Source organism: Entelurus aequoreus, linkage group LG11 (genome assembly GCF_033978785.1).
Source record: "Entelurus aequoreus isolate RoL-2023_Sb linkage group LG11, RoL_Eaeq_v1.1, whole genome shotgun sequence".
Classification (NCBI taxonomy): domain Eukaryota; kingdom Metazoa; phylum Chordata; class Actinopteri; order Syngnathiformes; family Syngnathidae; genus Entelurus; species Entelurus aequoreus.
The window spans coordinates 47,780,948-47,798,883 of NC_084741.1; the positions used below are offsets into that span (position 1 = coordinate 47,780,948).

The 17,936-nt window shown below is 38.2% G+C and overlaps 1 protein-coding gene across 1 annotated transcript in view; it reads right to left on the reverse strand.

Annotated features, from left to right (window-relative positions):
• Window positions 1–17,936, reverse strand: part of dnah5 (dynein, axonemal, heavy chain 5) — a 251,509-nt gene that overhangs the window by 175,422 nt on the left and 58,151 nt on the right. Inside the window, exons 42-49 of the mRNA XM_062062242.1 lie at window positions 13,831–13,901; window positions 13,492–13,599; window positions 12,681–12,868; window positions 11,431–11,625; window positions 6,139–6,273; window positions 4,933–5,040; window positions 4,671–4,824; window positions 4,444–4,590 (exon numbers count right to left, since the gene is read on the reverse strand). Coding sequence (XP_061918226.1) covers window positions 4,444–4,590; window positions 4,671–4,824; window positions 4,933–5,040; window positions 6,139–6,273; window positions 11,431–11,625; window positions 12,681–12,868; window positions 13,492–13,599; window positions 13,831–13,901 — 1,106 coding nt within the window. The remainder of the gene's footprint in view (window positions 1–4,443; window positions 4,591–4,670; window positions 4,825–4,932; window positions 5,041–6,138; window positions 6,274–11,430; window positions 11,626–12,680; window positions 12,869–13,491; window positions 13,600–13,830; window positions 13,902–17,936) is intronic.

The following is a 17,936-nucleotide window of genomic DNA, read 5'->3' on the forward strand; positions in this document are numbered from 1 at the left end:
ATGTCAATTTTGGCACGCAAGACCTCACAAGTTTGATAAGAAATCTGGCTATGGTGTGCCACCAATTAAAGTTTAGATATCTAACAATACAATTGCTGCAACTTAACTGCCATCTTGCAGAGATCTTGAAGAATTCAGGTTAATGACCATGAATTGCACTTACACAGCACAGCATTTTATATATGACCCAATCCAAACAAGCTTTCCCGTTAACGGCGCAAATAAACTAACGCAAATAGTCAACACGCATGGTCACACATAACACAACCTGCTCAATGAACTTTGTAGATATTATAAAAAACGTCCACGCACCACACATAATTAAAAATTACATAGGGGGAACATGCAAAACACTCTTTCCACACTTGTCCATGTTTGGTGCATTTTAGCTGCTTGATATTTCTGATTGATTACAATTTATTGTCATGGAAGTAAACAAGGTAGGAGTTCAACTTTCACATACCGTAATTTCCGGACTATAAGCCGCACCTGACTATAAGCCGCACCAGCTAAATTTAGGAGAAAATACAGATTGCTCCATATATAAGCCGCACCCGACTATAAGCCGCAGGGTTTTGATGTGTAATTACCGTAGTGTATAGGGGTTCCTGCTACCACGGAGAGGATTGTCGGGACAGAGATGACTGTTTGGGAACGCAAAGCGTCCCATTTATTAACAATAAATCTTTCAATCATTCAATCAAACGTTCACATCTTTGACATGGCGAACAGCATTCGTGCAGAGTACAAATAATACAACGGTGCAAAGTAATACAAAGTGCTCGCCTGTACGTTATCAAAATAACCAGCCTACCGGTATATGAAAAGTCAGTCTTTAATCATTGTGTCACCGTCTTCCTCCTGCGTACTAAAACCACCGAAATCCTCTTCGTCGGTGTCGGAGAAGAACAGGCTGTAAATAAGCCGCACCGTTGTATAAGCCGCAGGGACCAGAACGAGGGGAAAAAGTAGCGGCTTATAGTCCGGAAATTATGGTACTCTTAATACCGAACAATATTAGTTATTAATCTTATATATATATATATATATATATATATATATATATATATATATATATATATATATATATATATATATATATATATATATATATATATACTACCGTTCAAAAGTATGGGGTCACCCAAACAATTTTGTGGAATAGCCTTCATTTCTAAGAACAAGAATAGACTGTCGAGTTTCAGATGAAAGTTCTCTTTTTCTGGCCATTTTGAGTGTTTAATTGACCCCACAAATGTGATGCTCCAGAAACTCAATCTGCTCAAAGGAAGGTCAGTTTTGTAGCTTCTGTAACGAGCTAAACTGTTTTCAGATGTGTGAACATGATTGCACAAGGGTTTTCTAATCATCATTTAGCTTTCTGAGCCAATGAGCAAACACATTGTACCATTAGAACACTGGAGTGATAGTTGCTGGAAATGGGCCTCTATACACCTATGTAGATATTGCACCAAAAAAACAGACATTTGCAGCTAGAATAGTCATTTACCACATTAGCAATGTATAGAGTGTATTTCTTTAAAGTTAAGATTAGTTTAAAGTTATCTTCATTGAAAAGTACAGTGCTTTTCCTTCAAAAATAAGGACATTTCAATGTGACCCCAAACTTTTGAAGGGTAGTGTATATATATATATAATATTAATAACTAATATTGTTCGGTATTAAGAGTATGTGAAAGTTCAACTCCTACCTTGTTTACTTCCATGCCGACCAAATTGTAATCAATCAGAATTATCAAGCCGCTAAAATGCACCAAACATGGACAAGTGTGGAGAGAGTATATATATACAGTATACTGTATATATATATGGGGGTGTGCATCTCTACCTTTAAAATGGCATATGTATCTCGATACATGGGTTATAATATGATTCACTAACAATACTTTTTAAAACATTACTATTCGACATGATTTGATACAATTCAATGCAGATGGAAGCTTTGCATGGTGAAAAGAAAATTAAATGTATAATGTATCATGTCAGAACAATGTCATGTGTTTATTTTTTAAATAGACACATACAAAACAGGTGGTGCCTGTATAATTATAAGCAAATAGTGGAAGTATCAACTTCAAAGCATTGCAATCCATTAACTCAAAGAAAAGAAGATGTAAACAAAACACAAAAAAACTACCAGGTATTTGCTGTTTGCTTAGGTCGCAACAATTATTTACAGACATAGAAAGCAAGGAAGCTGCACATCATGTAGAGGTGTTATAACAGAATGTATGTTGATTATTAGAACACCCACAATACTGGGAGGAGCAGATGTACATATAATCATTTACCCTTTGCAATGTTATTCATCAAGACTGAAACTGTTCTGCGGCTGCGGTTTTGCTTCTATATTTAGCACATCTAGAAAATATGTGGAAACTGGTAGAGTTACGCAAAAATGGCTGTGGAAAATTGCACTGCAAAAACAGACAATCGACCATCAGAAACAAAAATATTATACATATCGTCTATTTAGCATTATCATTTTATAATTTTATAGCTGGTGAGTGAAGGAAGGAACTGAATATAAAGATCAATTCATTTGTTTTGGTGTCTGCTTGCGTTTTTTTATGACGCTCGTTCAAGTCAAACTTCTTCCAATATGCATTTTCTTGCACAGGATTATTTAACACACACCATTACAACACCGGCGCCTACTAGAGTGCACCTTCAGTGTGCTAAAAATAGGTTGTGTTGTAAATATCACTTCTATATTGCTCAGACAAGGTAGTTCATATTATATTTGACTGCTGCAAATTCCACAACATATTAAAACAGCTCAGGTTGGACCGTCCATGGGCACAGCCAATATAGTACACACAAAAAACTCATCTAAATAGGGCGGTCTGCACCACTTTTGCACTTGTTATCAACTGCGCACACAATATTAGTAGTTCACTCACAACACACCGACTAATAGTATTTGCAATTATTTACTTTTTACTTTGCGCACACTATTGAACACTTGTTGCTATATTTGGATCTTAGTTGTTCAGACCCTTAGTGGTTGTTTTAATGGGAGCAATGAGACCATGGCTTTAGAGTCACATCTTCTCTGCTCAGTGAGAAAACATGAAAGGAATCCCTGGAGAGCTCAGAACTGGTTTCTTACATGATGTAGCGGGGTCCTTGTTAATCACGGGTTATCTTTTATTTTTCTTTGGGGCCGTGTGGAAAGGAGTACATTAATGTTACATTGCAGAAAAGTTGAAACAGCCAGGGACATATTTGCACTCATAGCTCATCATAACACCAAAAGTTGTTTTATCTTCCTATGGCGCTCATTAAGGATGCACGCTTACAGTTATGTTAATTTACATCATGTGTCTTAGCTTTTATGTGTGCACTTTTTACGTGTGGCTTGCAGCCTGCCACACAAGATGTATGTGGGTCATACCTGCTCATACCTGCATGCTAATATAAGCCAGGGGTGTCATATATATATATATATATATATATATATATATATATATTTATATATATATATATATATATATATATATATATATATATATATATATATATATATATATATATACATATATACATATATATATATATTTTTTTTTGTATATATATATATATATATATATATATATATATATATATATATATATATATATATATATATATATATATATACTGTATATACAGTACAGGCCAAAAGTTTGGACACACCTTCTCCTCATTCAATGCGTTTTCTTTATTTTCATGACTATTTAGATTGTAGTTTCCGCCCACCTCCAAAGACATGCACCTGGAGATAGGTTGATTGGCAACACTAATGTGGCCCTAGTGTGTGAATGTTGTTTGTCTATCTGTGCTGGCCCTGTAATGAGGCGACTTGTTGAAGGTGTACGCTGCCTTTCGTGCATAGGCTCCTATTAAATATCCATCCCATCCATTTTCTACCGCTTGTCCCTTTCGAGGTCGCGGGGGGTGCTGGAGCTGCATTTGGGCGGTAGGCGGGGTACACACAGGACAAGTCGCCACCTCATCGCAGGGCCAACACAGATAGACAGACAACATTCACACTCACATTCGCACACTATGGACAATTTAGTGTTGCCAATCAACCTATCCCCAGGTGCATGTCTTTGGAGGTATTTGGGAGGAAGCCGGAGTACCCGGAGGGAACCCACGCAGTCATGGGGAGAACATGCAAACTCCACACAGAAAGACCTAACCCTTGTTCCACCGTGCTGCCCCCAATTAAGTATGCCTTTGAATTAAAATATCATTACTATTTCTATACCATTTATATAAAAAATTGTATCCTCTGTAATTGTACAATGTATTTAAATTTGAATGCTGCATAGCACAATTTCATACAACATAGACATAAGAGGCTGAGACAATAGTTTATCAGTTTTGTTTTTTTTAATAGTTTTCTCAGTTTATGAGTGCAGCAAATTTCCTCACCTTTCTTTGCCTTCAGTGTTTTCCTCCAAAGCGTAGAGAAGATGCCATCAGTCCAGTCGTTTGTAGCCACATCAAGTCGACCAAACATCTGAGGTGCAGTGATGGCTTTTGGGTTCATGCGCAGCTCTCTATGAGGCTGACCACACTCTGAGAAAAAAAGGACCACTAAATGTATTAAAATATGAACATGCACCGGAACTTATTTTTCGGAAACATCAGCTTTCAACCTGTCATTGCTCTCATCAGCGTATGGATACAAGTTGTCTTTCCTGCCCCACTGGGCCCCAGGGCCATCATGCCATGTCGGACCCTCTGAGTCTCAAATAACTGAATTACCTTCAGTTTCCAGGGCTGATGGCAAATAAGACCAGCATCTGTAACCTGAAATAAAATATTGATTTGAACAACAATATTATTTATTTCAATATCCCTCTGCTATACTGTTTGTTTACCTTTTTATCATGTTAACATGCAGAAAGTCGTTTATACCTGTTTGTCAATGGCTGCTTCTAATTCAGGATAGCCTGCTTTATCAAGCTGGATTCCTGGAAAGAGGTCCTCTATCAAGCTCAAAAAGAGTGGCTCATCTTCATCAATCTATCAAATACAACAATAGGTAGGTTTATGTGCAGTAAAGGGGAACTGCACTTTTTTAAATTGTGCCTATAATTTACAATTCTTACATAAGACAAGCAGACATTGGTTTTTCTTATTTTTATTGCATTCTAACTTGTGAATAAACGCTTGCAAAAGTCAGCTAACAATGGAGCAAAAGGCAGTCGCTCTCCATCAACGTTTTATACAAACCCTGTAGGTATATATGTAATGTAATAACAGGCACATTCATAATAACAGTATTTTAATAACAGCTGCTAGTAACAGTATTTTTCTCATTTTAAGCATAAGGTGGTGGAATAACTTCATAGATCACAATATTCGCTTTTTGCTTTAACAACAACAATTACAACCACTCACGGCCAACTTTTTTAAGAGACAAAAAAAAACTAAAGCAATCACTTACTGTACAATGTCTGCTCTCACTGGGATGCCAACTGGTAGGATGTTGATATATTCCCATTTGGATGAAGAATTAATCATGATCCTCACATAGGTAATAATTAAAAAAAACTATGTCTTTCTCGCCATCAACAGGTCTAAGTTGAATGTCAAAGTTGGCCAGCTTCTCGGTTTATGGCAACAACTTTCTATTTTATACCGTAGTTGAGAGGCATTATTTATAATCTAGAATTAGCTTTCACCAGGTGATGGTTCATAGGTGATGCATCAGCTCACTGGCTTATGTTCCAAAATAGCATTATAAACTATTTATCGCTCCGTGATCAATGCGCCGCTAAAAGTAGGTCCTTAATTTTAGTGCTTATAATAACAATGTCGCTAATACTTGGTTAATATTCAGGTCAGGACATGTATATATTGTTGGCACTTTTTGCATGTATTTTAGTTGGTTTTATGGCGCAACGATGTCTTACTCCCATTAGCTCCATTGTTAGCTGACTTTTATTTACGTTTATTTATGAGTTAGAATGCATAAAAAAAGAAAAACATATGTGTTCTTGTCTCTCATGAGGATTGTGAATAATAAGGCAAAAAAAAAAAAAAAAAAAGTGCAGTTCCCTTTTAAAAAAAACTCAGAAGGATTTTAGGTGATAAATACACTTTGTATTTGGGACCCACCAGTTTTGAGAGGTTCATGTCTCTCAGGACCCTCATAACGATGGTGGACTCAGTGTCGCTGGGGTTGGCCCGTTTGGCAGCTCCCAGGGTGCGCAGCACCGATAGGATGTTCCGTAACCCAAAGTCATAATGAACCTGGATGAGGCAAAAAGGTGAATTCAGCTGTTTCTTTGGACTAAAGTAGTTATTTCTTTCTCGTCCTCTCTAAAAGACTTCAGGGGCCTTGTTGCGGCGACTTTATTGAGGGTGCATGGCTGCTGGTTTGTGGAATCCTGCACATAGTTGACAGCATGCTCTGTGCGTGCCTGTGCACTGCAGCAGGTGTCAGCAATCAGCTGTGATAATTGGCCCGTCACACAGACATGCTAATGCTGCGTTTCATTTACCTCGGAAGTTAGAAGTCGGAGCTGGGAATGACGTCACAGGCGAGTTGTGAGCGTTCCAGTTACTAGGTCGGAAATCAAGATGGCCACATTCACGAAAGCTATTTTTGCGCTTAATTGGCTTGTCAGAATATAAAAAAACATATTAAAAAAACATGCACTCTTTCTGCAACTTTCAAACACAGTGCATGAAGACGAAACACATACCAGCAATATACCACATGAAATAAATGTAGTTTACACTAAAGTGATGTTACCGTATATAAACCTATATGGCTGATTTACTGCGACAAAAACTAATCAGAAATGTTAATAGCGGATATTATAAAAGCAGATATTATTGTTTACATGCATCCAGAACAGCCATCGTTGAAACAAACTCAGTGGTGGTGAGAATGCTCCAAATTTCCGAGTTTAGGATAGCAGCATATGTATATTTTAGTTATTGAAAATGGCTTGTCTTATGTTAAAGTATTTTCCACCTTGATTTTATATGCATTATAGTAAGGTCATAATGCATGCTTATAATATAATTTCTTTGAATTTTATGCTAAAATGCATTATGAAATAAGTTATAATATTGTACTTTAAAAATGTATTTGACTTAAATCATGGGATGGGTTAAAGTTTATATTACCTACGAGACTTGATGTAAATTTGTGTTCATATGTGGCTATAAATATGTCTTAATAGTAATAATAATATATTTATTTTGTAAGGCACTCAAGGTCGTCGCACATCAAATAAAAGCAGCATAAAAAAATTTAATTTAAGCAAAGCAACAATTAAAAACACACACTTGTGTCAGGCATAGGCCTGCCTAAACAGGTGGGTTTTGAGGTTAGTTAGAAAAACGATAATGGAGTCAATGTTCCTGATGTCGGGGGAACGGAGATCCAGAGGCAAGGTGCAGAGCGGCTAAAGGTTCTTGACCCTATGGTAGACAGGCGGGCAGAGGGGACGGTCAGGTTGATGGAGGAATCGGGGAGGAATGTTGATGTGTGGGAAGTCAGACAGGTATGGCTGGGCGAAGTTATGGATAGCCTTAACTGTATGGAGGAGGATCTCGTAGTTGACGCTGTGTATGATGTGAACACATTACACCAATTCTTAAATCCTTACATTGGCTCCCTGTTCATCAGAGAATTTATTTCAAAATCCTCCTGCTCACATATAAATCACTACATGGTCTAGGGCTGAAGTATATCACTGATATGCTCCCACTATATAAGCCCTCTAGATCACTAAGATCTTCTGAGACCAATCTGTTAGCGGTTCCCAGAGTAAACTCAAATCGAGGGAGAGCATCATTCAGTCACTATGCAACAAATAGCTAGAACAAACTTCCTGAAGATGTCAGACTCTCCCCAACTCTGACTACTTTTAAAACTAGACTGAAGACTTTTATGTTCACCTTAGCTTTCAGCTAAATCTTTTAATCTTTTAACTTTTAACGTCCGCACTGTTTTTATTTTTATTGTCTGCATTTTAATTTTGCTTTTATTTTCTTTCATTTCACTTTGCTGTCTGTGAAGCACTTTAAGTCTGCCTTGTGTATGAAAAGCGCTATACAAATAAAGTTGCCTTGCCTTGCCTTGCCTTGCCTATGATGGGAAGCCAGTGGAGTTTGTGAAGAACGGGGATGTTGTGACTGATGATAGGAGTTCAGGTGATTATATGGGCAGCAGTATTCTGGACTAGTTGGAGTTTATGGAGGAGTTTGTGGGGGGACCAAAGAGTAGGGAGTTATAATAATCCAGACGGGAAGTGACGAGAGAGTGAACCGAGATTACAGAACTATTGGGAGTGAGTGAAGGGCGGGGGCAGTTGATATTACAGAGGTGGAAATAGGCGGATCGAATGGTGTTGTTGATGTGGGTATGAAATTACAGAGTTCTGTTGAGGACGACACCAAGGCTCTTAACATGGGAGGAGGTGGAGACCAAGGAGTTGTTTATGGTGATGGTAAAACTGGGGTGCTTGAAGAGTGTGGACCACTGAGGACTACCTCAGTTTTATTGCTGTTCATTTGAAGAAAATAACTCGTGAACCAGGATATTTTTCCCCGTAAACAGGCACAAAGAGAGGAGGGAGGAAAGGTTGGAAAAGGGTTTGGAAGAAACGTAGAGCTGGGTGTCGTCAGCGTAACGGTGAAAATATATGTTATGTTTACGGAAAATCTGACCAAGCGGTAGCAGGTAGATGATGAAAAGTATAGGGCAGAGGACAGAGCCCTGGGGTACACCAGAAGAAGGTGGGGATGAATAGGATTATGATTTTAACTGTACGAACTGAGTACAGCCAGAAAGATAAGAGTAGAACCAGGCTCGGACTGTGTCAGACATACCAATGGAGGCTAGTTGGTCAAGAAAGGTGGAATGACATATGGTGTCAAATGTGGTGCTCAGATCAAGGAGGATGAGGATGGATAGGAATCCTGAGTCAGCTGCCAAAAGAAGGTAATTTGTGATTTTGAGAAGAGCTGTTTCTGTGCTGGTGGGGGCAAAACCAGACTAGAACTGTTCTTACAGGTTATTGCTGTAGAGATGGGCATGAAACTGTAAAGCTGCTGTTTTTTACATAATTGTTAAGAAAAATGGCAGGTTGGAGATAGGACGTATATTTTTGAAGTCTGAACCAAGTTTCTTTAGGATTGGTGTCACTGTAGCGGTTTGACTGTACCGAACCAGAGGTGAGGGGGGTATGGATAAATGCAGTTATCATGGGAGGAGAAACAGGAGGGATGCTATTACCAGGGAGGGAGGAGGGCAAGGCATCAAGTTGGCAGGTATACTACATACGGTTTACTCTTCATCTATATGCCCATACCCCACCATCCTTACCCCTATTATCAACAAATAAATTATTTAGTGGAATTCAGTCATGTTGATGTCCTTCCTTTTTTCAAGTGTGGGAAATTAAACCGCTTGAAGACACTTGACAAGCCGAATATATTATAGGTTTGCGTATAATAATAATAATAATACCTGGGATTTATATAGCGCTTTTCTAAGTACCCAAAGTCGCTTTACATGTTAAAAACCCATCATTCATTCACACCTGGTGGTGGTAAGCTACTTTCGTAGCCACAGCTGCCCTGGGGTAGACTGACGGAAGCGTGGCTGCCAATTTGCGCCTACGGCCCCTCCGACCACCACCTATCATTCATTCAACATTCATTCACCGGTGTGAGCGGCACCGGGGGCAAGGGTGAAGTGTCCTGCCCAAGGACACAACGGCATGGTAAGAGGCGGGGAGCGAACCTGCAACCCTCAGGTTTCTGATACGGGCGCTCTACCCACTACGCCATGCCGCCCCTAAATGCCGCGTATATCAAAACATGTGCAAACTTGATAGCACATGCAAAGCTGGTCTATTAAGCTCATGCGCAGAGGATTGTGTCTCTTAAATGAGCAAAGTAGAGTGCACAATCCATTTAGCGTGTCTGTTTTTATGTATATGCAAAATAAATGCTATTTATCAGAACGCCCACAATACTGAGAGGAGATGTTTTGCCATTATATTTAGCATGTCCAGAATGTTCATGCAAATAGGCACAGTTACGCTCAAATGGCAGTGAGAAAGGAGCCAATTGTGCTGCAAAGACAGACAATGGAGGGAGAACCCTGCATCTGTGTGCTTGTCAACATATTTGGGCTGTTAGAAATAAAAATATGAAGACATATCTTCTTTTTAGCATTGACATTTTATATGGCTGCTGAATTACTGATTGAAACACATCAAACATATTCAGTTTAGTGTCTGCTAGTGTTTTTTGTTTTTTTTTCATAGAGAAGATAAATTATTATAATATATCTCAGACTTCTTGGAATATGTATTTTCTTGAATCTGGATCATTCCATATGCACAAATCATTACATCGCAGCGCTTCAATGTAGCCCAGAAAGGTGGAACATTTACTTGTGTGCTGCATCTTAACAACCCGACAGAATGCTACAGTTTGGACCATATGGCGCCATAAATGTGGAGGGAAATAGGTGTCTCCATGGTGACAGCCAGTATACATGCAAAAACCTCATTTATATAGGGCGGTCTGCACTACTGTTGCACTTGTTATCAATTAGTAGATCACCCGCAACATGCCCACTAATAGTACACACAATTTCATAGTTCACACACGCTATTTAGCACATGTTCTTTGGATCTTAATAGTTCAGGCCTTACCTAATTTATGACACCCAATTCATGATCATATATTGGTGTCTCATTTCCATATACTTACTGTGAATTTAATTGAGGTAATCCCAAAATATGAAATAAAATAATGACTAAACTAAGCTTGAGACAAAGGGATAAAGACGGATCTGATGCTACACTTGTGCAGAAGCAATTGATCAATCAATCAATCAAAGTGTATTTTATTTATATAGCCCTTAATCACAAGTGCCTCAAAGGGCTGAGTATCATACTGAACACTGTTAATAGTGTATTCAAGTATTCATTTTCTGCCTTTATTTCATTTAGGGTCACAGGTGAGCTGAAGCCTAAATCAGGTGACTTTGGACTAAAACGTGTTGGCCAGTCAATCACAGGACAAACAACCATCCACACATTCAGATTAACACCTAAGGGCAAGTTTGCGTCTCCAATTAACCAATTACTGCCTCCAACAGAAGCCCTCGCCGAGATTCAAACCCAGAACCATCTTGCTGTGAAGCAGACGTACGAACCACACCTTCACCATGCTCCACTTGAAAATAATTAGGGTATTAGCACTGAGCATTATTATCCCTTATAGTTGTAATGGAAGGTTATAAATGGTATGCTTCTAATTTGCAATCAACCTTGCAATCATAGCCCTTGAGTAATATTATTAACCATGTCTGATAATTGACCAATCAACACCTAATTTAATTGCAGGAAATTTCCGATCTCAAAACTTGTTTACCTGTTTGGAAAGTTGCTCTTCACAGAGCTTGTAGAGAGTGAAGAACTTGCGAGCCAGCTCCATATTGTCTATGAAGCCACAGCTCGCCAGCTTCACTCTGATGATGATTTGACGGTCAGGAACCATCATTGCCACCGAGCGAAAGTTGATCTTCAAGTTCTCTGGAAGTTCTTGTCGGCCTGCATAACCCGGGTTCTGATTACACAGGTAAGAAAAATGTGTGATTTATTGTATACAAATACGAATGACAACCATTTTCTTTTCACTTTCTTTCATACTATATATTAAAAAACACTTGTTTTTAGTACCATGAAACTTTAACAATATTGCAAACATACAGGAGATGGAAAACTTTTTGAGCAAAAATGTTAGATTCAACCTAAAATGGCAACTGCTGAGGACAAATAACGTTCAATATAATAATGTGCATGTGTTCAGTATGTTGAGTAAAAATTGGACAGTTGCACGGTATTCTGTAGGTATGATACGAAATAAACTTCATATAGTGATTTCTAAAATCTTTGCTCCAAATAGATGAAACATTTACAAATGAATGGATGGATAATAGAAATTTGATTTAATAATGATCCCCCTTACCTCACAGTTCTATTATTAATGCCTCCATTTGGTATATTTTAAGAACGATAAGAAGAATGATCTTTAACTGTACTAAGAGAGTATGCTGATTCCAGCAATCTAAATAAAACCCTAATGCTCCTGATCATGACTGACATTGAAAAGAATACATTGTCTAGGTCAATTACGTTATCTCTAATTATAAAAACCTATAATTTCACATGGATACTGCGATTTTCCAGGGCTGTTTCATGGGATATCCTGGACAATTTGCACAAGCTCTCTGTGACTCATATTAAGGTCAACCAACTAACGTTTCGAACCAATCTAAAAGGAACGCTTGGTGTAGTACAGTGGTCCCCAACTACCGGTCCGTGAACCGATTGGTACCGGGCCGCGGCCGCACAAGAAATTTAAAAAATATATATATATATATATATTTTTAAATAAATCAACATAAAAAACACAATATATACATTATATATCAATATAAATCAATACAGTCTGCAGGGATGCAGTCCGTAAGCACACATTATTTTATTTCTTTATGACCTCCGGTCCGTGGGACAAATTTTCAAGCATTGACCGGTCCGCAAGTACAAAAAGGTTGGGGACCACTGGTGTAGTAGGTTTAGTGGGTGTTATTAACATAAAAGTAAGGCTATACCACTGACCATTGTTATGAATATGCCAAATTCCGGATTCATCTCCACATTTTCTCCATCAGTAAAGACAAAATGTTTTCGTCTTTCTTTTTTGCAGGTGAGCACTATTGAAATTTGCTGTGCTGCCACTGACAGGACGGGAAGGTCAATGCGGTTGAATTCATCAAAACAACCCCACGAACCAGACTGAGCAAGACCTGTAAATCACACAAAGCCATTCAAGGTTTTATAAATTGGAGAGACACAACCTGAAATAAGTGGTAGCCTACATCACCACGCAGTAGTTTGTTAGTTTTAGGTTCTTCTTCTATATACCGTATTTTTCAGACTATAAGTCACAGTTTTTTTCATAGTTTGGCAGGGGGTGCGACTTATACTCAGGAGCGACTTATGTGTGAAATTATTAACACATTACCGTAAAATATCAAATAATAATATTTAGCTCATTCACGTATAAGATTTCATCGGATTTAGCGATTAGGAGTGACAGATTGTTTCTATATGTTATAGTTATTTGAATGACTCTTACCATAATATGTTACTTTAACATACCAGGCACGTTCTCAGTTGGTTATTTATGCGTCATACAACGTACACTTATTCAGCCTGTTGTTCACTATTCTTTATTTATTTTAAATTGCCTTTCAAATGTCTATTCTTGGTGTTGGGTTTTATCAAATAAATTTCCCCAAAAAATGTGACTTATACTCCAGTGCGACTTTTATATGTTTTTTTTCCTTCTTTATTATGCATTTTCGGCCGGTGCGACTTATACTCCGGAGCAACTTATACACCGAAAAATACGGTACTCTACTCTTACCCTTGAATATTCTTCCCAGACCTCTAAAGTCCATCTGGTCAGAACAGTTGAAGACCACCACGTACTTTCCTAGACAGCGACCCATGTCTTTAGTGGTCTCTGTTTTACCTAAAAATCAAAGAAAAGTATAAAAATCATGGATTTGTATTTCATGGACTACAAGATGTGCACGACTAAGATTATTGGTTTTCTATTCATTCATTCATTTTCTACCACCTATGCCAGCTGACTTTGGGGTAGAGGCGGGTACACTCTGGACTGGTCGCGAGTCAAAGGGCACATACTTACCGTACAGTAGAGCCAATCAATAATTAACACTCACATTCACACCTGTCTTACCTGTTCCTGCTGGACCTGCAGGGGCTCCACCCATATTCATACATAGAGCCTGGGCAAGGGTGATATAGCACCTGGCAAGTCGATGAAAACACAGGAAAATTATATTTATACTAGTGCTGTGATTAATTGAATTGATTAAATGATTGTAACCAGATTCACCAGTTTTGAATTTAAATCATGATTAACCACAGGTTAATATTAATTGGCATTATTTTAGATTAACCTAAGAAAGACCCCAATATTTGGACACAAATGCAGTTTTATTGTCGGAATGTCGTACAGGAATCTTTTAATTGAATGTGGGTCATTTGTTTGCCCAAAACTTGGTAACACTGACAGCTAAGGTCCCATCCGAGTGTATTTTGAAGTGGAATTTGCCAGCGAGCGCACAGATCAGAGTCTCCTGTCTAATGACCTGATCATTGAGCGTTTAACAACCCACGTTGTGTCATAACATGTAAGCGGTAGGTTAGAGGTTAGCGTCATCATAGAACAGTCATTGTGACTCAACTTAGACTCTTTGGAGCAATCTGTGTTTTTACTTCAAGACTAGCCTCACAAGCATATGCAACGCATTTGTATATCCTTTAGAACAAACAACTTTTTTCTAACTTTCTTTTTTGATTTCTATCTTTTCTCTTCTATTCAAACCCGAGGCAGTGGGTGAGGGAGAATGAAGGTTAGACGGAGTAGAAAGTGGAGAAAAAGAGTGACAACAAATGCATTTTTTGTAGCATGGAAAGACGTCTACAAAATAAATGTGATCTCTGTTGGCATTGAAGGGCATGAGGCAGAGCGTTTCACTGATCGATGCTGGTTGCGCCCTCCCTGCTATTGTCACTTCTGATTCCCTTCTCATTGTCATCTCTCATCTTTTGTTTTTGCTTAGTTGCGTGTGTGCCTGACTGTGGTTTCAAGTCAATGTCTACATCTGTATGTGAGGAGCTCAACAATTGAATTTCTGTCACTCACACTGACTGACTGCAGTGTAAATCACGTACTATTCACATCAAGACATGACAGACTGGTTAGTAATAGACATAACGTCCAATTTTCTGATGGGAGAGTATCTAAAAATGTGACGGGACTTTGTGTCAAACTATTTAGCACATATTGTCCTTTTAAAAAAAATCAAACATAACCTAAAAAAATGTAAATGCGTTTTTGGAAGTTGTTTTTTTTTATATGTTTTATCCATCAAGTATCCAATCCGATTCCAAGGATGTCCTCCTTATTGCTCACAACCCGGTATGGATATCTGTCACATTTTTACCGACAACATAATACTAATAATATTATTAATAATAATAATCATAATAATGATTATAATGTATTTTATTTAAACAGCGCTTTTCTAGACACTCAAATCGCTTAACAGTGTAGAACTGAGAACCCATCATTCATTCACTCCACATTCACACGTTGATGGTAGTAAGCTACATTTGTAGCCACAACTGCCCTGGGTAGACTGTCAGAAACATGGCTGAAAATTTGTGCCTATGGCCTCTCCAACCTCCATCAAACATTAATTGACATTCTTACACCAGTTTCAGTGGCACTGGGAGTAAGGTGAGTAAAGTTTATTGCCCAGGGACACAACAGGAGCGACTAGTATGGCAGAAGCTTTTTGTACCAAGAACTCTCAAGTTTTTGAGCCACGCTGCCCTATTTACAGGTGTTTGAGAATCGATACCAGTATTCAACGGTACCAATTTACGGTACGTATGTGTGTTGATGTTTTAATAAATATATATATTTTTTAATAACACAACCTTTTCTTATTTAACCTTTAACAGTGAGCTGATATTAACTGTGCTGTCCAGTTGTTGCATCTTGTTTTCTTACACTTCATAGTCCTATTTGCAAGTATGAATACATTTGGGTGTGTTGTCAGTCAGGAAGAAGTCTTTGGAAAGTTGACAATATTGTCACATTTAACTTAATTACAAATTAGTTTTGCCTTTCTGTCTTTTAAAAGATTGATGATGATGATAGTTAGTTGGTCTTTGAAAGTTCATTACTTCTTTATTACAATGACTGACGAAAGACGATGCATATTTCAAGTCAACAACTTCTCAAACTTCATTTCAATGTAGGAATGATTATTGTAAATGGGTTATACTTTTATAGCGCTTTTCTACCTTTTATGTACTCAAAGCGCTTTGACACTATTTCCACATTCACCCATTCACACACACATTCACGCACTGATGGTGGGAGCTCTAACCATGACCCATCAGGAGCAAGGGTGAAGTGTCTTGCTCAAGGACACAACGGACGTGACGAGGTTGGTAGAAGGTGGGGATTGAATCAGGGACCCTCAGATTGCTAGCACGACCACTCTCCCAACCGCGCCACGCTGTCCCCATACTCAATCAATCAATCAATCAATGTTTATTTATATAGCCCTAAATCACAAGTGTCTCAAAGGGCTGCACAAGCCACAACGACATCCTCAGTACAGAGCCCACATAATATATAATATATAATATATTGAATGATGTTGTGATGATGAGTAATTCACACTAGAGTAAAAAGTGGGACATTATACCCCGTTCTCCAGTAGTTGTCAGTCTCCTTAATTTAGTAGTGATTCCGCTAAACACCCCACAGTTACAGCGGGCGTTTTATAGAGTTTATAAAGCTGTGTGACAAATTTCAAGTAAATTGTAAATTGTTATTTTTTTGTAGTCCAACATCGCCATAATGTGGTATATTAGTAGAAAAATTGTAGAAAAATAACACTTGCAAAACAGTAAGGGTGTGTGTTTTATCAATTGTTGTGCTTTTGTGTGCAGCAGTTTACATTTGTGGAAAAATAAGGACACCACATAGGTTTGTATTAAATTGACATAGATATAGCTGGTCTCCTTGGTAGAAGTAATTAATTTGTTTAGTAGATGCAGTCAAACCAACGCATTGGTTTACAACAATCGATCTTGCAGCCCACATGAATCCCAAGGGTCGCTATCAGATGACACCTTACAGTCAATCTCTAAACAGTATGGATAAGGTGTTTAACACGTATTGATTGACATCTTTGACACCAGCCTAAATGATCCAAAGGAATAAACAACCGGGGATTGGTATTACATTAAGCAGGTTGAATGTTAAAGCCCTTTATGTGCTCTAATTCTGTACCATACTGTACATGACTTATTAAGTCAATATTACCCTTTGGGCAACAGCTAACTCTACTTTAGAAAGTGGATGCAAGAGGATGAAATGAGAAAGCTAGTAGAATCTCAGCTGTACTCTGTGTTATCAGTCATCAGAATAAAAAATAATTAAAGCTTTTTGTAACTTTTTTAACAGTGATTTTTTTTTTTGGAGGATTTGAACCTCACTATTGATCAAAATGTTTGCCTGACTGAAATTTTGTGGACCATTACTTTGTGTAATGTATATGATAAAATATATAGAGTATAGATTAAATCAAGTACAGTGGAACCTCAACTAATGAGTGCCCCAACTTAAGAGTGTTTTGAGATAAGAGTTGTCTCTCCCCTAATGGTAATGCTTTAGCTTTAGGTTACAAGTAGCTGTAAAGAGATACTGTATAAGTCCATTCTCTGAGGTAAATGCTGTACATTATTATTACAGAACAGGGTGGATGAGGTGAAAAAGGCGACAAGATGCAAAAATATTGTCATTCCATACGTATCAGGTCCATCAGTGAAACTCAGAAGAATTTTTAACCAACACAACATCCCAGTAACCTTCAAGCTAGGCAACACCCTGAGACAGAGACTAGTGCATCCTAAGGACCGGGCACCCCGCATCCACAAAAACTATCTGGTGTATGCTATTCAGTGTAATGATGAATGCACTGATTCAAATATTGGGGAAACAAAACAACCACTAAGCCAACATATGACACAGCATAGATGGGCGAACTCTTTAGGCCAAGACTCGGCTGTCTACCTCCACCTCAGGGAGAAATAACACTCTTTTGAGAACAAAAATGTACAGATTCTGGACAGGGAGGACGAATGGTACGAGAGAGGAGTTAGAGAAGCCATCTACGTCAAGGTATAAAACATACCTGAAGAGAGGAGGTGGTCTGCGACACCACCTGTCTCCCACATACAACACTGTCCTTTTAA